General features: G+C 38.1%; 1 protein-coding gene across 11 annotated transcripts in view; it reads right to left on the bottom strand.

Annotated features, from left to right (window-relative positions):
* The window catches only part of SLC4A4 (solute carrier family 4 member 4), a 348583-nt gene that overhangs the window by 97680 nt on the left and 231784 nt on the right, over positions 1-19119 (bottom strand). For all 11 annotated transcript variants that reach the window (XM_033105862.1, XM_033105858.1, XM_033105861.1 and 8 more), the window contains 4 exons: positions 9861-10018; positions 3468-3555; positions 2316-2470; positions 1575-1691 (listed from right to left, as the gene is read on the bottom strand). In XM_033105862.1, the coding sequence (XP_032961753.1) occupies positions 1575-1691; positions 2316-2470; positions 3468-3555; positions 9861-10018 (518 nt within the window). The remainder of the gene's footprint in view (positions 1-1574; positions 1692-2315; positions 2471-3467; positions 3556-9860; positions 10019-19119) is intronic.

The raw sequence follows: 19119 nt of genomic DNA, 5'->3' as shown, positions 1-19119 counted from the left end.
GAGACAAAGTAAGTAAAATGCATGGTGCTAAAAAATTAAGGAAAAAATCAAATGGGGAAGAGGATTATTAAATGCTAGAGTAGCAGTGGTTGAAATATGATAGTGGCCAGAACAGGTCTCCCGAGCAAGTGACTTTGGGGTAAGAACATGAAGGAAATAAGGGAGGAAGCCATGAAAGTATGTAGTGGAAAAGCGTTGCAAGCCGAGCACCATTATAAATGTAAGTTGGTCAGCTGACTTAGGCATCAGTCCACTCATCCTCTCATCCAAACCTCACATCTCAGCCTTCAGCCTGCCGTTCCTTCTGCCTACAATTCCCTCCCTCCATCTATCTGTCTGGGTGCTCTCTGGCCCTTAGCTGCATTCAGTGCCCTGCTTCAGTTTTCTTGGTATGCACAGGACCGCACATGATACGGAGCAAATTGCAGACAGTGCATTTAGAAAAGGTGAAATATGGAAGAATGAAATCATAGTCTGATTAAATAAAAAGTTAAGTTCCAGAACTCGTATCTGTACAAAGGAAAAAGGATATTGCTAATGGAAATAGTTTGTAAAGAACTATTTAGAAAAAATGTGGGAGAGAAGGTTTTATGTTCTCTATTCTGTAAGAAGGAAGGAGAGGGGAATAATGTTCTCTTAACTTGGCAGAGAAACCCAAGTGGGTCATGGTGGGGTCGGGGGGAGGTAACTTAAATTCATTCAGATTCCATTGCATATGAAAATGACATATGTTTGTGTTTAAAAAAAAACCTGCAGTGTTTTTTAAAAGCCATGTATCTTCATAAAATGAGCATCCTACTTAATTTTTTTTTTCTTTAACTCAAAATGAAATGGGGACTCTAATAGCAGAGAGGGAAGAACTATCATGAAAAGAGATTTAGCCAAAGTAATCTAAAAAACCTGAATTCCCAACTGTAGGCTAGGGAGACCGTGACCTGTGAGTACTCATCTCTGTAATATGTTATCCACTTTTGAGTAAATGTACAGGGAAGAGATGGAATCATAAAAGCCAAGTGCGGAAGACTGGCACATTACTCAGTCTTCCTGCCATACACACCCACACCACAATCTCTCTGTTTTTCTCTCTAACACCCCCTCACTCACTCCACTCCAGTTGTACCAGCCTCGATGCCAACCCAACACACACCAGGCACTCTGCTGTCCCCTCTCCCAACCCTACATCTACATGGTCTGTCTCCCACCTCCTCTAGGACTTTCCTCAAATGCTGCAATTTTTTTTAAGACCATCCCTGACCACCCTTCTCTAAAACTGTAATACCTTTCTTCCATCACAAAACTCTCTACTTCTGCTTTATTTGTCCTCATAAAACCATCACCACCTTCCTTTATTTGCTCAGGGTTTGTCTCCACCATGACAAAGTAAGACCTGTAAGGACTGGGGTTTTTGTTTAAGTCACTGCTGCATCCCCAGAGCCTGTGACTATTAAGTACACTACAAATATTTGTTGGCTGAACAAAAGTACAAACCAGTCGATAAAATGCTGATAGAAAGATGAAAAGAAATTCAGGTCTAAAGAGAATCTCATTGTGAATGACAAAAATCCATCAGTTACCGTCCAGTTCTCTGCAATTCTTCACTGTCACCGTGTCCTCCTCCTCCTCCGTGGCCTCCATCGTGGGGCGTGTCCCCATTCATCTGAACATTCTCTCCACCCGAGTACATGTTCTTTCTAAGCAAGACAACAGAGCCCAAGAGAATATTAGTGTGGTTTTTTACCTGCTTCTTAGCTGTGTCTCATACTATCTAATGAAGAGATGAACTAAGAAAGATCATTATTTCCTTCTTCCATTCTAACAGACAACTCTTAAAGAGTTATATTTAGAGCCAAGACAAATGACTGGATGCATAGAAAAGCTGAATAAATTGTATATTGTATAAGAGGGAAATTGTTTCACCTGGAAAATAACATATTTCTAGGGAATGCCTTCTACTCAATTATCTCACCCAATTTCTTAACCTCTGAAACCTACAGGGCCTCCTCAGGAGTAAAATGATATTTCCACATGGACAGGGATTCTCCAAAATATCCCCAAAGGATCTCTGTGATGTATTTCAGTATCATAATCTGAGATCTCTAATTTATAATCATCAAAGAACATCACAACAGGTAACATTCATTTTACAGTGTCCATGAAATGTCAAACCAAGGCACTCTTATGATTCATTTGAGATGAGATAATATATCAAGTTAAGTAGGAACCTAAAAATATTAGGGCAGTTGCCTGATTCCATTTCCTTTGCCAAATACAACCTCCTTCTCAAGGTTGAAACTCCCAACTGCTTGATAATTTACCTTTTGTCAGACGATGGAAGACTCTTAGGAGGCTCTATCCTGATCGCTGGATCCCATTCCCCAGGCGGAAGGACAATGACTTCATCGAGGAACTCATCAATGCCAGCAATCAGGTCCTGCCGATCTTTTGCTTTATAAGCAATGTCATGAAACACCTAAAGAAGAATAAGAGATGCGCTGATACAACAAGGTAACTCTCCACACGTCTCACATCATGTCCAGCCTGAGGAATGCAATTCATAGCCCACTTTACTATTGCTATAATCAGATTCTTAACATTCCTTGTTATTCAGCTTGCCTCCAAAATATTTCAGTAATAATCCAAAGAATATATGAAGTCATGAGAAAACAAATGGAGGTGTTTCTTTTACACGTTTTTTTTCTATCAATACTATGAAATAAAGTTGTCTTTCATCTGTAGAAGCCAGATGAAAATGATTTGGAGAAATATACTGAAGAGTCATTTCCTGAAATAAAAAATACAAGGACAAACAATTGCCGATAATTCAAGAAGGGAAAGTCCAAACTTGGTGTCAAGATTGGGTTAAGACCCAAACACTGCAGCTCTCAAACACACAAATAATGTTAGTTTTTTTAAAAAAGAAAAATCTGAGTTATATTGGCAACACATAAAGCAAAGTAGGAGATCACCTGTCTAGCTATGAAAGGCTTAGGTTATGTATAGTAAAGGACTTTCAGATCATCAGCTAGGTTAGAAGAATAGAACAGTTGACAAAAAGGACATTCTGGAATGTAGATAGCATCTATGTGTTAATCTGCTTATCCATGCAATAACTAAACTACCTAAGGAACTTAATGCTCCATGTCTTTTATGCAAATATCCAAAGAAGGAGCTTCCCAAATGGACGTTATTCAATTAGAATGCTGTGGTTACCAGCGTTCTTTATAATGAGGTACAGTCATTCATGGCAAATAAGCTGACATTGACAGAGTTTTCAAAAAGTAAATTTTATGTTGGAATAAAACACATTTTCCTCTATTTCCTAAACATATTCCATTCTTAAAACCGATGTATGTTTAACATTCTTTAAAAAGTTAAAGTCACTGTATTAACTTACAGTGACAGCCAATTCACAGTATAAAACAACACAAGTAAGACACTCACAGATCACCATCCTCCCGATTCCCTACCTCGTCAGACATCAAGGTGGCAATGGCTCTGCCAATCTCATGGTAGGACTTGGCTTTCCCCTTAGGACCTAAGAGAATGAACAAGAACCTAACGGAAGAGGAAAGAAACAAAGGCTATAACACACATCTCCTCAAATTCAGTATACATAAAACTGAGACGCATTTATTCTAGTTCATTAAAAAGTTAGGTCTAGAATACATCTTTAAAACAAAGGTAATATTCCTGGTAATATAAAAGACACTCTTTCACACTACCGTGAAACACAAATTGTTGTTCAGTTTATTTGGAGGCAATGGAGAATTTATCGTGGAAACCTGAGAAGCTTCTTCATTGAGAAGGAAAGGTTCACTTTGAGTCACTTATTCTTTCATTTCTAAACTTTCTTCTCTCTCCATTTCTACTGAATTGTGGTCTTTGGAAGACTTAGTACCTCTTCAGACTTCTGTGACTTTTCCTCACCCAACATGGACCGTGACATATGATCTTCTCCACACTCTTAAGATATGTTTCTACTCAGAAGTGACTGGGGGTCAGCAAAAACCAAGTCCTCTACAAGTAAGCCACATACTGACAGCCAAAATAAAGAAAGAGAAATATGAAAGAAATTCGAAATAAAGCATCATTCACAGTTAAGATTTTTTGACAGTAAGTAGGTCCCGAAACTTGTAATAATGAGCTTACCCCCCATTTAGGTTCACCTCTTATCATGTTGGAAGAAATCCCTTACTGACCACAAGGGCAAAGATGCATGTCTGACTACGGAGGAGGAAACCTGATCTGTAAATGAGTAAGAAAAAATACACTAAAGGCAACATTGGATAAATCCCTGTCTTGCTTATAATCACATCTTACCTAACACAGAGATAATGGGGACAATAAAAATGATCACATCATATATTTGCTCAGCTTTTTAAAGCTTGCAAAGCATTTCACATTCATCACCTCATTTAAACTCCATAAACCCCTTTGCAATAAAGACAGGTATCCTATTCCTTTTTAATGGTGAAGAAACTGAGGCACAAGGAGGTTGGCTAATGGATGAGCCGACAGACAGCCTAGTAAAAGAGAGAACACATAGGACTTCCTACCTCCTGTTCTTTTTCAGCACACAGTTCTGCCTAGTATTACCTGTCCAACCTATACACCAGGGTTGATTCAATAGAGAAAAGCTATCAAACAGTGACTTCCACAGATCACCCTGGGGAAATATGTTGTGGATAATTATCTAGGGACAAGAAATCTGAGGTAAAGTTTTATGGGGCCAGGAATGGCTTAGGATTTCTCTTAAATTTTTCACTTATTTATTTATAAACCTTACTTTAAATAAAAAAGGACAGACAGGAAGTACTCTTCAAAGTGTTAAGGTCTTTTCCAAAATTCCCCTGATTAGACAATTTCTTTTTTTTATCATAAAATTCAATCCAAAGAAGTAAAAAAACAAATTAATATAAGAAGGTACCAGAAAGTATGAATACTTAGATTTTACACCAGGAGAACCATAAAGCTATTCAGTGTTTATTTGCTTAGAAACCAGTTCTGGAGGGGGGCGGCACATTCACTTTCAAGTGTTATCACAGTAGACGAAATAGCAAAAGCAATCAGCAGGACAAAAGTCTGTTCAAATACGAAGGAAGTCATTACTGGAACTGGATTTTAGTTCTTCCAACACTGAAGTTCCATTGATACTAGAACTTTTCTTCCTTTGAAGCTGAATCTAAATGATATACCACTACATATAATATTACAGTACATGGTGCTTCTTTATGACAGTAAAATGTATTTTTCTAAACAAACTGAACACTGACTGATTTGAGTGCAACACATGCAAAAAATATTTAACCACTAAGGCAAATACAAATTAAGAAACACCTATAGTACTAGTCACATTTCCTAATCCTATTTGTCTACCAACAGCCAGCTGTCAGGCAGCACAATAAGGGCACAGTTTTAGGCAAGAGAAAAATTGACACCTGGATCTTTACTTAATACATTTTTTAATAATGAGTTTCCTTTGTCTGCCATTTTTCATTATTTCAATGTATGTAAATACTAGTTTTTCAGTAATACATAATACCTAAAACCTTTCCAGAACATTCTTTCTGCTTCTCCCTAGCATCTCCATTATGATTATACATGCATACACATTATGGAAATACATATTTATCAACTGACATGAGTTAATTATCAGGTTGACTATATGGCAACAAAGCCAAACTATTCTCTTATTGGAAAGTAAGTAAAGTAGTCTCAGTCATTAAAAGTCCTTCAATATAAACTTAAGCAGACAATGGATAACTATTCCAAGAGCTGATAGAATAATGGAGCCTCTAAGTTAAAACCTATGAGATAAAGGCATACATTTTCTATAAATATATATTTTGGTCTCTGCTAAATGGTACCCAAAGAATGAATGGAAGGAGCAGACCAATGGTAACTATAACATGTATTATAGCAATAAACCCAATATATGAGAATTTATTGTTTCAGTAATTTCAGTAACCTGATGTAAAGGTACAATTCCTCTTTCCTGGGTAAAGTGTGTGTGTGTGTGTCTGTGTTTCTTTAATGGGAAGTCATTAAGTGCCGAATAGAAATAACATGTTACATATCAGTTAAAATTTTCACACTATTCCAGTCAGGAATCATTCAGTAAATCCATCTCCTAAAAATGATACAGAGAAGGAAAAAACCCGGGCCATCTATAAATAACAGGAAACATCACTTCAGGTCAAGAACTTCATCTGTAGGAATGGAGACCCTTAATAAGCCTCTAATGTGGACTGCATTGTTGAAATGGGGATGAGAGATCTGGGAGAAGTAACAACACAGAACAACTCATCAAGTTGAAGTTCCTTCTGTTTGAAACATGTTCTCTCCCCTTTAACCCTCAAAGAAGCGAAAGCTGTTACAACTTTTGTGACAGAAGTACATCTTGCCAAACTCAGCTTTTATAATGTACTGAAAACTCTTTTCATGACCCAAGCTGTTTTCTGTCAATGGACAGATGTTATTTTTAACTAGAATCTTTTGTCTTTATTATTAAATTAGAATAAACACATTTGTGTGGCTAGAAGGGCACAGATCATGTTGACAACTCAGGGAAAAATTTAATATACGTTAATGTGTCCCTTTTATTCACTCATAACTATAAATAAGTCATAGTTACAATTTTTAATAGCACTAGTTGTTTCTAGAATCTTCATGAAGCACTTCTACTCTTGTGAGCTTTTCCATATAACTGATTATGCCCGGGGAGGATGCCTTTAGCATTTTCCACAACAAAAATAAGTGCCAGATGATCTGTGTCCGGAACCAATGGACTATACTCACATTCACAAAATAATTATAGCCAGAAACAGAGCATAATATCAGAAAAAGAGCTAGCTTTCCTAAACCACTCAATCTTTTTAGAAAGGATGTACACCCCCCTCCTTCCTGATATATCACAGCTATTTCTAGAATAAACTCAACATGTACCAATCCTTTACTCCGTTCTCTCAAAACAACAGTGAATCAAATAAATCATTATTCATATTTAGCAGCTTTGGAAAATGTAGCTAAACTGTAGCTTCCATAATAGACTCATGAGGACCACAAACCCACAAAGAACCAACCACATTACTTATGTAAACAGCAGCTAGCAACTGGATTGTTAGACAAGACAGAATTGAACTAGCAGGACCTCCATCCCAGTCCCTCTAATAGGATATTTCATGGTTTGACGATTAAGACAAACTACTACTTTTAGGCAAATCGTCCTTTATAACATAAAATATATATTAACTTACAGTGAAACTAAAGAGGTAAACATTCTAATGTTTTAGAGGGCTAGAACTCACTGAATAACTATTTGCTTTAGATGTAAAACTCAAGGTCAAAAAAGGACAGACGGATCTGAGACTTTTATTATTCTTCCTGGGAAAACCCTAAAGTATTTTATTCCAATCCCTTCTAGATATCGCCTTAGATTCTCCCTAAAAGCCTGGTGTCAAAGTCAGAAATCTGCAGTTCTATTTCTAGCACTGATCATGACTCTTCCTTTTGCCTCCATTTCACAACTATAAAATGGGAATAATAATATTTATCCCCTACATAGCTCATAAGTAGGAGTTAGTGGCAGCCTCTATGGACAGATAAAGATAACAGCAAGCAAAGTGTGTGCAAGATGCTAGGAAAATCATAAACATACCCTACCAAGTGACCAAAGATCAAAAAACAGAGTTTGATTGCTTTCACATGGATAGCAAGAAGGTCCCCGAAATAGGTAACATCCACACAGTTGATAATAGTCCAGCCATAAGCAGAATGCTAAAATAGATCAACCAAATAACAGAATAAATAAACTTGTGAATACCCAAGGGGAGCTCCTAGAACTACACGTCCTGAAAGGTACACAGCAGTAATACCTTTGAATAATAATAATAACAACAAGCATGACAGCATAACCTTCCTCCATCTTCAAAAGGAAAAACAGTCACTACAAGATGTTCATAGAGTAGACTTTTCAGGTCTCCCCGCAGTACCAGAGGAGCGTGCGTGTTCCAGCCCATCACTGAGGGCAGAGACACGCCTTCACCGTGACCACCACATTCCTTGTGGGATTTCCTTTATTGGATTTCACAGGATGCAGCCAGTGTAAATGGCCCCACATTACTCATACACAAAAAAAGCTAATAAGGCTCCCTGCTCAGTGATTACAGCTTGCACTGGTTCAGAGGACAGCAAACGGATGAAACTATTTCCTGGAAAAATGTTAACATGCTAGGATATATTGTTCAGATTATTGCCCAGAAAGTTTTATGACATTATTGAATTACATTCCCTTGAATTGCTGGGCTCCTTTTGTTAATTCCTATGATGCTGTATTTCACCTCTAGACTAGCGCCACGCTCCAGTCCAGAAGAAAAGAATGAGACGGGCAGAAGTATATGATAAGATGGACACAAAAATGGTCATAATTTGCTACTCAATAAACTCATATTATTGTGACATAAAAAGCCTTCGAAAGTGTTTTTTATTTGTAGCTTCTAAAGAAAAATAATAATAAAAATGAAAAAGCAAGAGCAATTTAACACTTCTTGCAATTTTTTTTTTCTTACAAGCATAGTGAAGTTAGTCCAAAGAGACAGAAATAAAACCACAGGGACACAAAAGCTGGACTTGAGCCATGACCTGCATCAGCGAGCTGTTCACCAGGTGATGGCTCAGACAGAACTTGAAGACTCCACTGGCATGTTTTCAAGAAAAATGCTAAGTTACAGAAAACACAAATCGTGACAATCCCATCACTTGAATAAACTATGATCATATCTTTTCCTCTGCTATTTGTCCAATGACTGCCTAATGATGACAAGTCTCATTCCTCTTTGAAGTGTCTAAGTAATATAAAAATGAGGAAAAAATACCTGTACGATCAGAAAGAATTTTCTGTAACCTACGAATTGGGAGGCCATAGGGAAATGTTACCCTAATTTTCCTAATTTGGCTGAAAACAAACCTTGAGCCCTTTGTCATTGTGAGTTAATCATGCTCAGAACATCTGAGATCACTGGGAATTCTTAGCCATTCCTGCTCACCTGGGGAAACCTAAAGAAGAGAAAAGCCACCTGTTCTTGCTCTGGAACCCAAACAAAGCAGGAGCGCGCACGCGCGCACGCGCGCGCGCGCACACACACACACACACCCCTATTCATATGATAATTTTCTGATACCAACTTGAAGATTACAAGCATCTCTTTAAACTCTTCTGCACAAGTTTAAGGGAAGCATTAATTTCTATTCACCTATTGCATTCTGTAAGTCAAGCGTCCTAACTCCACTGAGCACAGTTGTAGAGGAAGGTAAACAGGATTAATCTGAAGTATATTGAATACACGATTATAGTAACAGTAATAATCTTCCTTTCAAAATAAAAATTTATGCATAACAGTAAAGTATGCAAATTTAAGGGTAAGCTTTATTATTTTTATATGTGTGAGTATAGACACATACAACCAATTTTCTGCTAAAACAGAGCAAATGGAAGCAACTCTGACTCTGAACCAATTACCATCTATATGACCTTGGACAAGTTACTTAAAACTCTCAGACTCAGTTTCTTCATCCGTAAAATCTGTATACTTATATTTATACATAAAAGACTATTACTGAAGATTAAATAAACTAATCCATAAGAAGGAAGAAACTACTACGTAGCCCAAGAAATTATTTAAATTGTTCTTATTATTACTACTATACAAGTGTCAAGTAATGTGATAGCATGAAAATCAGATTAAAACTTCCCAATATGCTTGCTCTGGATGTATCCTTAGTCTATTGATTCTGTAGCCTGGAGGAGAAGAGATTTCCCTATAACCACACTGTAGACCTCAGCAGGTCAGGGAGCAGCTTACCTCGTGGGCACAGGGACCTCAGTCAGGGCACCCAGCATGACCGCCTGCTGTAGCCGAACAAAGGCGATGAAAGGCATATCTAAGAAGTCCACCTCCCCGACAAGCACATTGGAGGCTTCTGCATCACGGGGCAGTTTTTTCATGAACTTGTTCTTCAGCTGCATGGGAAGAGTCAGGAAAAAAAAAAAAAAAAGAAAGAAAGGAAAAGAAAAAGAGAAGAAACACAACTTATTTCCAGAGAAGGGAACAAGAAGAAACACTCCATATATCACTTAAGAGAATTCCTTTATATGAGTCTACACACAACAGGCCCTAGTTATACCCATTTTTCTATTATGTTTAACCATTCTATTATCATCAACATTTCTCTGTACTTTGAATTAAACAAATATCGAGGGTATAGTCACATGGTGTACATATAAAACAATGTTTACATATGAAACAATAAATTTATTGATTCATTCACTCAATAAACATGTGTTGAGAGCCTATCAGATCTCCTGATCTGAGCCCTATAAATACCGGGAAGGATCCATTAATTACATGTCCTCCTTGGGCTCATAGTACAGCAGGGGAGAAACAAAATACAATTTCAAGTAGTGATAAGTGCTAAGAGGAAAAAAAGTAAAACTGTTAAGAGGGTCCTCTTAGGAAGGGAGGTCAGGGATGGCCTCTGAAGAAATACATTTGAGTACAAGCCATGCAAAGATCTGGGTACAGAACATTCTGGGCAAAGAGAACAGCAAGTGAAAAGCCTCTGAGATGGGAAAGCTTGGCAGTTAGAGGAATAATAAGAAGGAAAGTGTGATGGCAGCTGAAGGAGCAGTGGAGAAAAAACCCGCAGCAAATCAAGTCGCATAGGTAAGGGGTTGGGAGGTGGGGGACCATCTGGTAAGGGCTTTAAAGGCCGTAATAAGGAGTTCTGTATGTTTTAGGTGGGACTTGCCTACTAAAAGTCCAAGTGAAAAGGTAGAGTCGAAAGATATGAATTTAAGATATATCACCAGGTAAACAATATTTAAAACCATGGGACAGGATGACACAAGCTTGGGTGTCAGTGAAGACAGAGAAAAGGGATAAGATCTAAACCCTGGGCCACTCTATCATTTACAGGAATGGGAGGAGCTATCGGCAGAGGACGCTGGAAAAGAGCAGCCAGAGAGGTAGGAGGAAAACCAGCACTTCACAACAGTCAGATGAAGAAAGGGCTCAATAAGGAAGTGTCTCAGCTGAGTCAAAGGCTGCTGAAAGCTCAAATAAGGTGAGAACTAAGAATGGACCAATGAATTTGCCAAAATGGAGGTGTTGGGTGATCTAGACAAGAGCTGTTACAGTGGATACCAGGGTGCCCAGTAAAGAATGAGAAGTGAAGAAAAGGAGACGGCGGGTTAAGATGATTATTTTGAGAAATGCTGCTACCAAGAAAAGCCAAGAAATAGGGAGGTAGGTGGAGGAAGGCATAAAATAGAGGATGTTTTTAAAGTGGGAAATATGATAACACTTTGGAATGCTAAGGAGAATGGTCTAATAGAGACAGATATTTGCTGCAAGAGAGGGGATAACTTCAAAAGCTGCTCAAGCAACCTTAACTATTGAGAAGAGACTATATCCACATCACAAGTAGAGGGATCAGCACCAGATAGGTACACAGGGAGCGCATCACTCCTAACGAGGGAAAGCAGACTATACGGGTACCGATGGGGGTCATCCGGGAGATTTGGTGGGTGAAGATGAGGGCTTCCGAGGATTCTTATTTTTGCAGTGAAATTCAAGTGAGCTGATGGTGAGGAGGAGGGGGAAGTATGCAGGAGTTTGAGGACAGTGGTAAAGGTGTACAGTGGTTTTCCTGGAGAGTGAACATTGCTTAACACAGTCACTTTGAACGCTTATCTTGTAGGTGTTATTCCTTACTTTCCCCTCTCTCCCCAACCCCACTTAGAACAGGCTTGTTTAAGCATCATTTAGTGAGTGAGAAATGCCTCCCCCAGCCCCAGGAAAACATGTCAACAATCATGGAAGGATAGAGATAAGAATTTTGCAGGACCATATGAAAAGGAGACTTCTAATATACAGTTATCATCAATATAAATGTCTTTCCCCTCAAGTCAAAAGTTACCAGTGTACTCGGCATTTTGTGCCATGAACTGTCACTTCGATGGGAAGTGGCAGGCATGGCCCAATTTTCCCCATTAATAAAAAGGTGATTAGTAACTTTTTATTTTTCATTTCCGTTTAAAGAGTTCTCAATTAGAGAAAATAAGTGTCAAGAGAATTAATCTTTAAAACTCCATCACCCTCACTAGCATTTTTATGGGATTTTTGTCTTTAATTTTGTACTTCATGTAAGAGGAAAGTAGTGAGGCAAGAAAAAAAGAAAAAACAAAACAAAAACAAAATGAGGAAGTTAGGGCTAATAATTTAGTGGAAACCAAAATTTTTTTAAAAAGATAAAATATATATTTTTAGATGTTAGAAACATGACTACTTCTAAGCAGTAGGGATTTTTCCAAAGTTTATACCATTAATCCTCCAAGAATGCTAATATTTAAAAAAACATCTGTTTACATTCTACAGATATGAAAAGAGTCGTCGTGGGAGGGGGTCTAAAAACATCAACTTGCCAAAACTGTTATTATGGTCGAAAGAAGTTACAGTAATAAACTGTTCTCTAAAACACAGGACATATAGACTATGGGATGTGGCAAGTGGCCCAAATGCATAACAAAATATCACTGCTAGAGTACCCATCCTCAGACTCTTTCCAGAGAATTCCCATTACCAACACTGGGCTCTATAATAATCTGATTTTACTTCCCATTCTCTTCAGCACTCTTTACTCTAATTAGGCAGACCATCTGATCATAATCCACTTCTGTTTGATGTACTTGGAGTCCCACAGTCATTATCAAAAACTGTCCTTTCCTCATTTTTACTTTTGCTAAACATCCTTCAGAGCTCAGCTTGAGCCTTTCTACCATCTCAGCCCACTTCCTTGGGAACTCCAGGAGCGGTCTTTTTCTAAATCACATTTTTTGTCCATGTTTAAATTTTTTTCCCCCAGTTTCTTGAGGGTTAAAAAACAGTGTATCCTTTATTGTACTGATCACCTACTTTGCACATAATTCAGCTGTAATAAATATTTTGAATGAAAGAAATAAACTCTGTGGCACTAAAAATCAGACCAAAAGACCCTCAAATACCCAGGAAAGTTAGTGAAGTTTTCAAAGCTTATTCTAGAACCTACTATATCTTCACCTGTCACTAAGCAACTACCTGACTCACAACACGTGCAGAATATCCCAGTCGATTATATATTTCCATAAAATGTTTTCCTAGTACTGTGGTACCTTTATGGAGATTCATGTACCATCTTGCAAAATGAGGGTTATATTTTTAAAAGACAAAGTAAATAAACCGTATTCTATATGCTCTGGAGATAAGTATAATAGCTGCCAAGATATGTTCTTTTAGATCAGCATATTTTAATCTGTGCTTGTGGAATACACATGTTCTTAGAAAAACTAATGGCTAGTCTAAAATAAAACTGTGTGGTGCCTGAGGTGCCCCAGAACTCAGTCCTTGGCTGGTGCTACACCCACTCTCCCGGGGTCTCATTGAGTCGTGTGTCTTTACGTACCATCTATAAGCTGATGACTCACAAATGTTTCTCTTTAGCCAGGACCTCTTTCCTGAACCCCAGACTTACAGCATCTCTACTTGGATGTCTAACAGGCATTTCAAACCTCACACGTCCAACACTGAGCGTCCCTGACAGTCCCTTCTAACTGGCTCTTCCCGCAATCTTCCTCATCAGGGTAATGGCAACTCCAATCTTCCATCTCTCAAGCCAAAACCTTGCTGTCGTCTTCAATACTCCTCTTTCTCTCATATCCCCTGTCCATTCTGTCAGCAAATCCTGTTGGATCTATATTCAAAGTATATCCAGAATCTGACCATTTCTCACCAACTTCACTGCCACGATCCCCGTCCATTTTATGATCATTCCTCTTCTGGATTATGGCTTTGGCCACCTGGCTGAATTATCTGCTTCTGCCCTTGCCCCCAGTCTATTCACCCAGCAGCCAGAAGTCAAATCAGTAGTCAGATCATGTCTCTCCTCTGCTCAAAACCCTCTATTGGCCCCCATTTCACTAAGAGGGAAGACAATGTCTTTATGACAAGCCAGAACCCCAGCATTACCTGGCTTTCCCTCAACTCCCTGACCTTATTTCCTACTGCTCTCTCCCACGCTTGTCCATACCTGCCACTCCAGTCTCCATGACCTCCCTCAAACACGCCAGGCACGCCGGTACCTCAGGGCCTTTACACCTGCTGTTGCCTCTGAATGGAGTGTCTGCACAGCCCCGTCCCTCACTTCGTTTTCTTTCAGATCTTCATTTAAAAGTCACCTTCTTACCAGTAAGTCTTTCCCTGGCCACTCCTTCTCCGTACAGATTCTTCTCACTCCTTTTTCCTGTTTTATTTTTTTCTTCTTTGGACTTAGCCAAACATGCTATGCGTTTTACTTATTTAGTTTCTGCCTCCCCACTAGGATGTAAGCTCCCTGACGGTAGGAATATCCATCTATTTTGTTGAGTGTTATATCACCTCATGCCTAGAAGAGTGTCTGAGGAGAAAGATTTAATAAGTATTTGTTGAGTGATAGTTATGATTTCTGCTCTTCCCAACAAGCTTTCCTAACTCCTCTCTTACAGTCATAGGTTCTGGACATTCCACCACCACCCAAACCACTTAAGTGGACAAAAACCCTAGATATGGGCAATCTTAGTGAACTCCATGCCTGATAATAATGATTAGTCCAAAAGATGGATGCATGACCCAAGTAGGGACCAAACCCATTTGGAAAAATCAACATTGGAATATGTTAAAATCGTTTTCTGTTTCACCGAGGTTGCTCCCCTCCATGTTGAAAGGGGCTGTCCATACTAGGAGAGAATGAGGTCAGCACCAAAAATGAAACAGATAAAGCAGGAGAGAAAAATGGATGACAAGAGTGGTTGTTTAGTCCACAGTCCCAGGCCCTGTACTTTCTCCATGCTGTGAAACTCATCAAGAATTCTTACCAATTAGATAAGCCAAAATTCCATTTGGAGCTTTAATTAATTTGAGGTGATTTCGGTCTACTGCAGAATCCAGACCCTTCACAAAAGTGTATTTGTCAAATAAATTTGAGGAATTTCAGGTTAAATAAAATATGTACTATACTACAGACTCTCTCAGAACCTTGAATATGCCTGTATGTCTAGGACTGCTTTATCTCCCAGGAGATAAATAAAACACATTATGGTGTGAAAACAGAATAGAAAATGCTGCATTGGATAGAAATTGACTCATCTCCCATTTAATTCCACTCCCAACTCCATTTAATTTTCTTCAAACTTTACGGGTGCCTACAGCATCAAGGCCTGGTAGTGGGCGCTGTAGAGAATAGACAAACCCTATTCTCCTGAAGTTTACAGTCCAATGGAGAGAAGCAAATATAGAAATAGCTACAATGAAAGAAGAAAACATAAATGCCATATGAGAAGTACATTGTGCAATTGGAGGTCACAAAGTAAGCAATCACACCTGGCAACAGAGTTCAAGGAAGAATCTCCTCTGAATCAACGTTTAAAGATCTCTCTCATAAAAGTGGGCTCATCAGATACTAATTCATATATGTTATCTTTTTCAACTACCTCAATAATATCTGATAAAGAAAAAAGTAATGACTGAAGTATGAAAACCAATTCTGGCTTACACAATAAACTATAAACAATAATAAAATACTAAGAAAAAGTTGTAAACATTAAACAAAAAGGTGAAGAATAACCCAGGAATTACAAAGAACAATAAAAAAAAGATAACAAAAGCAAGAACAGAATCTAGGGCTTTCAAATCAGGTTGAAAATCACCCAATAAACGCATCCAGATTGAATTCCAAAGATAAAATTTGGTATTCCTTTGTTATAGATCATTAGTTGAGTCTCCAGGAGAACACCCAACCTGAATTTTATGCAGGGGCAACGAAGAGAATACACACACAGTGAGAACAAATTCCCTGAGCCAACCTAGATTTCAAAGAAATGGATTTTAAATGGTTGCTCTGTGGAGCTACAATTGGTAAAAGATACTATGACTAGGTCAGCAATTTTGTGCCTTTTTGTCTTTACCCAGTTAACACCACCACCTCTGTGACTCCAGATGTGTACACTACAGGCTCCTTTTATACTACTGGCCTGTATTCTTTCTTTCAGAGTATGATCTTGCTATAATTATGCAGATGTATACAGTTTGCCCTCTGCCACAAATGTTTACTTCTTAACCTCCCTTACTTTTGGAGTGGTTTTCTAACAACCCAGTGAACACAGTATTACCATACCAAGAAACTAGAGAATCTGAATGGATAAACCAGGACCCATTGACTGATTATAAAAGATAGCTTACTTGGGATGACAGCTCTGTGTGCTGAGGGAAAAGTTATTCATACACAAGGGATAAGCATCACATACAGCTAATTGAAAAAGTCGATCTTCCCTACTCCACTCAGGTCTTAGATTCTCTTGCCCTCTTCTATGAAAGAAGTTTGCATATTTTAGGGTATCTCTATGGGACCTATCACAATGGAACTGCTAACCAATGGTAATAGCCATTTACTGAGATAACCAGTTGAGTAACACTATGTCCTTCTAGCTTCATTACCATCGCCCTCAGACCTACAGCATCACCTGGTAAGTGGGTCCAGGTCATCACATTATTCCTCAGATACTAGACAAGTATTTAAACCCTGCCTCCTTTTCTCTGCCATCATTGGCACATGCTAAAATAAGTGCATCTATAATAACGTGTCATTTATAACCTGGACAACTTATGGTTTGTCATTTGAACCTGATTTATTAGAAGGTGATCCTATAGGCTGTCCTTAACACAAGCAATGTCTTAAAAATCATCTAAACTTGAGCATACTTTCTCATTATTTTTACAAAGCTTACATCCACTGCTATCCCATTCCATACATTCTTCTTTTCCATAAGAATGATTTTACTCTTCCAATCTGTACTTATTCTCAGTTCACCCTGACTAATGCCTCATGCCCATAGGCTAACATCTAGTTGTTTTCCTGAGCAAAGAGCTTACTCCTGGCTTTCTCATTGGTGCTCTTTCCTCTCCTCTTTTCTTCTTCTTAGCTTATTTTCTCTTCTTCCTATTGACTTTGCCCCTTCTATTCTCTTCGGAAATCGCCAGCTCTTACTCTTTCCCAAAAAACTCATCTGGTAAGCTCATAATCATTCTAGGTGACTCTAGTACCATGTCCTTCCACTGCAAAGATACCTGTGTTAACAGTAAAGCTGGGTCTTACCAGTTTGCTTACGGCAGTCCCAGTTTACCCCATGGTCCTGGTATAATTATTAATATTACCTTCTTTCATACTCAAAAGTATCTTGGACTATGAAAAAAATATATGGTCACTTTACATATTAATCTCTCTGAGGTTGACTCTCGAGCAGTGCCTAAGATATGGTGTTGAAGAATAATTACATGCTGTGGAAGCTTAAGATTCAAGGACCTCAAAAGAATGAAGGAAAGCCTAGGTCAAACAGCATCTTAGTAAATTATTTATGTTCTCTGAGTATGAATTTTTTCATTTACTATAGGCAAGCAATATTGACTGTTAGGATAGGAAAAAAAGTGTTCTCTCACTCACCATGAGTGAGATGCTTCTGCCTCTGCCCATTCTCTTTCTCTACACCTTGGTAAAAGTGGCCAATTTGATGAATTGAAGTTTGGCAAATTCATTGGGACTTTTTTCTAATGCGAGTGCACAGTGCCTTGAGGACAAGAAGTAAGCTATTTTATCTTACAGCAAGACAAGTGAATGGAAAAAAGAGACCTGACATCTTCATTCATGTGGTTGGTTAGATAAGTTGACAGTCTGTTTCATAGGCTCAACTATATTTCTCTATCATAACACATAACTCTTAGGTCTATGAATTCCAAAATTTAGATTCTGCGTGGGTGGTTATAGGCCTGGAGCTGTGTGTATTTGGTGAACTAAGAATTTCCAACCTAAATAATGTCTAAGAGACTTCACTTCCAGCTATGGTAAACTAGCTTGCAGAACGCCAATGCTTCCTGCAAGAAAAATTGAAAAACTGGATCTTTATAATGTGTTTAAAGGAATCAGAAAGTTACTACGACATTAACAACTTGAGGAGACAATATCCCTGAAGAAGGAAACCGCATAGAAGAGAGGCTAAATTCAGCTGATTTTCTTATAAAGGCATTTGATGATTCCTAAGTAGCTGCAGATATTTAGAAATTGAGTTGATGCCTCAGCACACTCAAAATGAGTGTGCTGACATGCCAGTCACCCAGTTGGGACCCATAATGGACAAGATGCGAGGCACAGGGCAAAACAGGAATGGACCAATCCACATAAAGACTGAAACCCAGCTTCCAATCAGCTCATTTCCAGACTAAATATTAAGGTGACCTGCCCTTAGCCTAAATACCATCCAAAAGCAAAAGAAATAATCTCAGAAGAAAGATAATATCATCAAAAGTATCAAATTATCTCTCCTATGTATATATGTTATCTGACATTCAATCAGAAATTGCTAGGCATCCTTGTAGGCATGATCAAATGACTGTGACCCCAGAGGAAAAAACAACACACACAAAAAAACAGAAACTGAAACAAACTTAAAGCAGAGCTACATATTGCAATTATCAGACATTGACTTTTAAATAACATCATTTTTAAAATATTTATGACAAGATGGAGAATTTCAGCAGAATCTATTCTAAAAGTAGCGATTAAAATATGTATCATTGATTTGTTAAAGTCAATATAAAAATATGACATATCAAAATTTGTGGAATGCAGCTAAACATATGCACTGAGTAAAATGCATGACTTTAAGTGCAAATATTGCAAAAGAAGAAAAGCTGATGTTCACTGAACATATCTCAAGAAGTAAAAATAAAATAGCAAATGAAACTCAAAGAAGGTACAAAGAAGAAAATAAAAACAAAAGAAGAAAGCGTGACATAGAAAACAAATATACTGTGCTGGTCATGTTCTATTTCATAATCTGAGTGACAATTACACAGGTGTGTTCACATTGTAAAAAAGTAGATTAATGTTTTATATACCTGTGTATAGATAAATCACACACCTATGTTTTACTTTAATAAAACAATTACACTACAATGAGTTTCTTATCACATAAACTGTTATTACTTTGCAAATCTGGCT

The sequence above is a fragment of the Rhinolophus ferrumequinum genome, chromosome 5 (assembly GCF_004115265.2).
Source record: "Rhinolophus ferrumequinum isolate MPI-CBG mRhiFer1 chromosome 5, mRhiFer1_v1.p, whole genome shotgun sequence".
Taxonomy (NCBI): domain Eukaryota; kingdom Metazoa; phylum Chordata; class Mammalia; order Chiroptera; family Rhinolophidae; genus Rhinolophus; species Rhinolophus ferrumequinum.
Note: the sequence above shows the minus strand (reverse complement) of the source record. Positions and strands in the feature narration are given on the sequence as shown.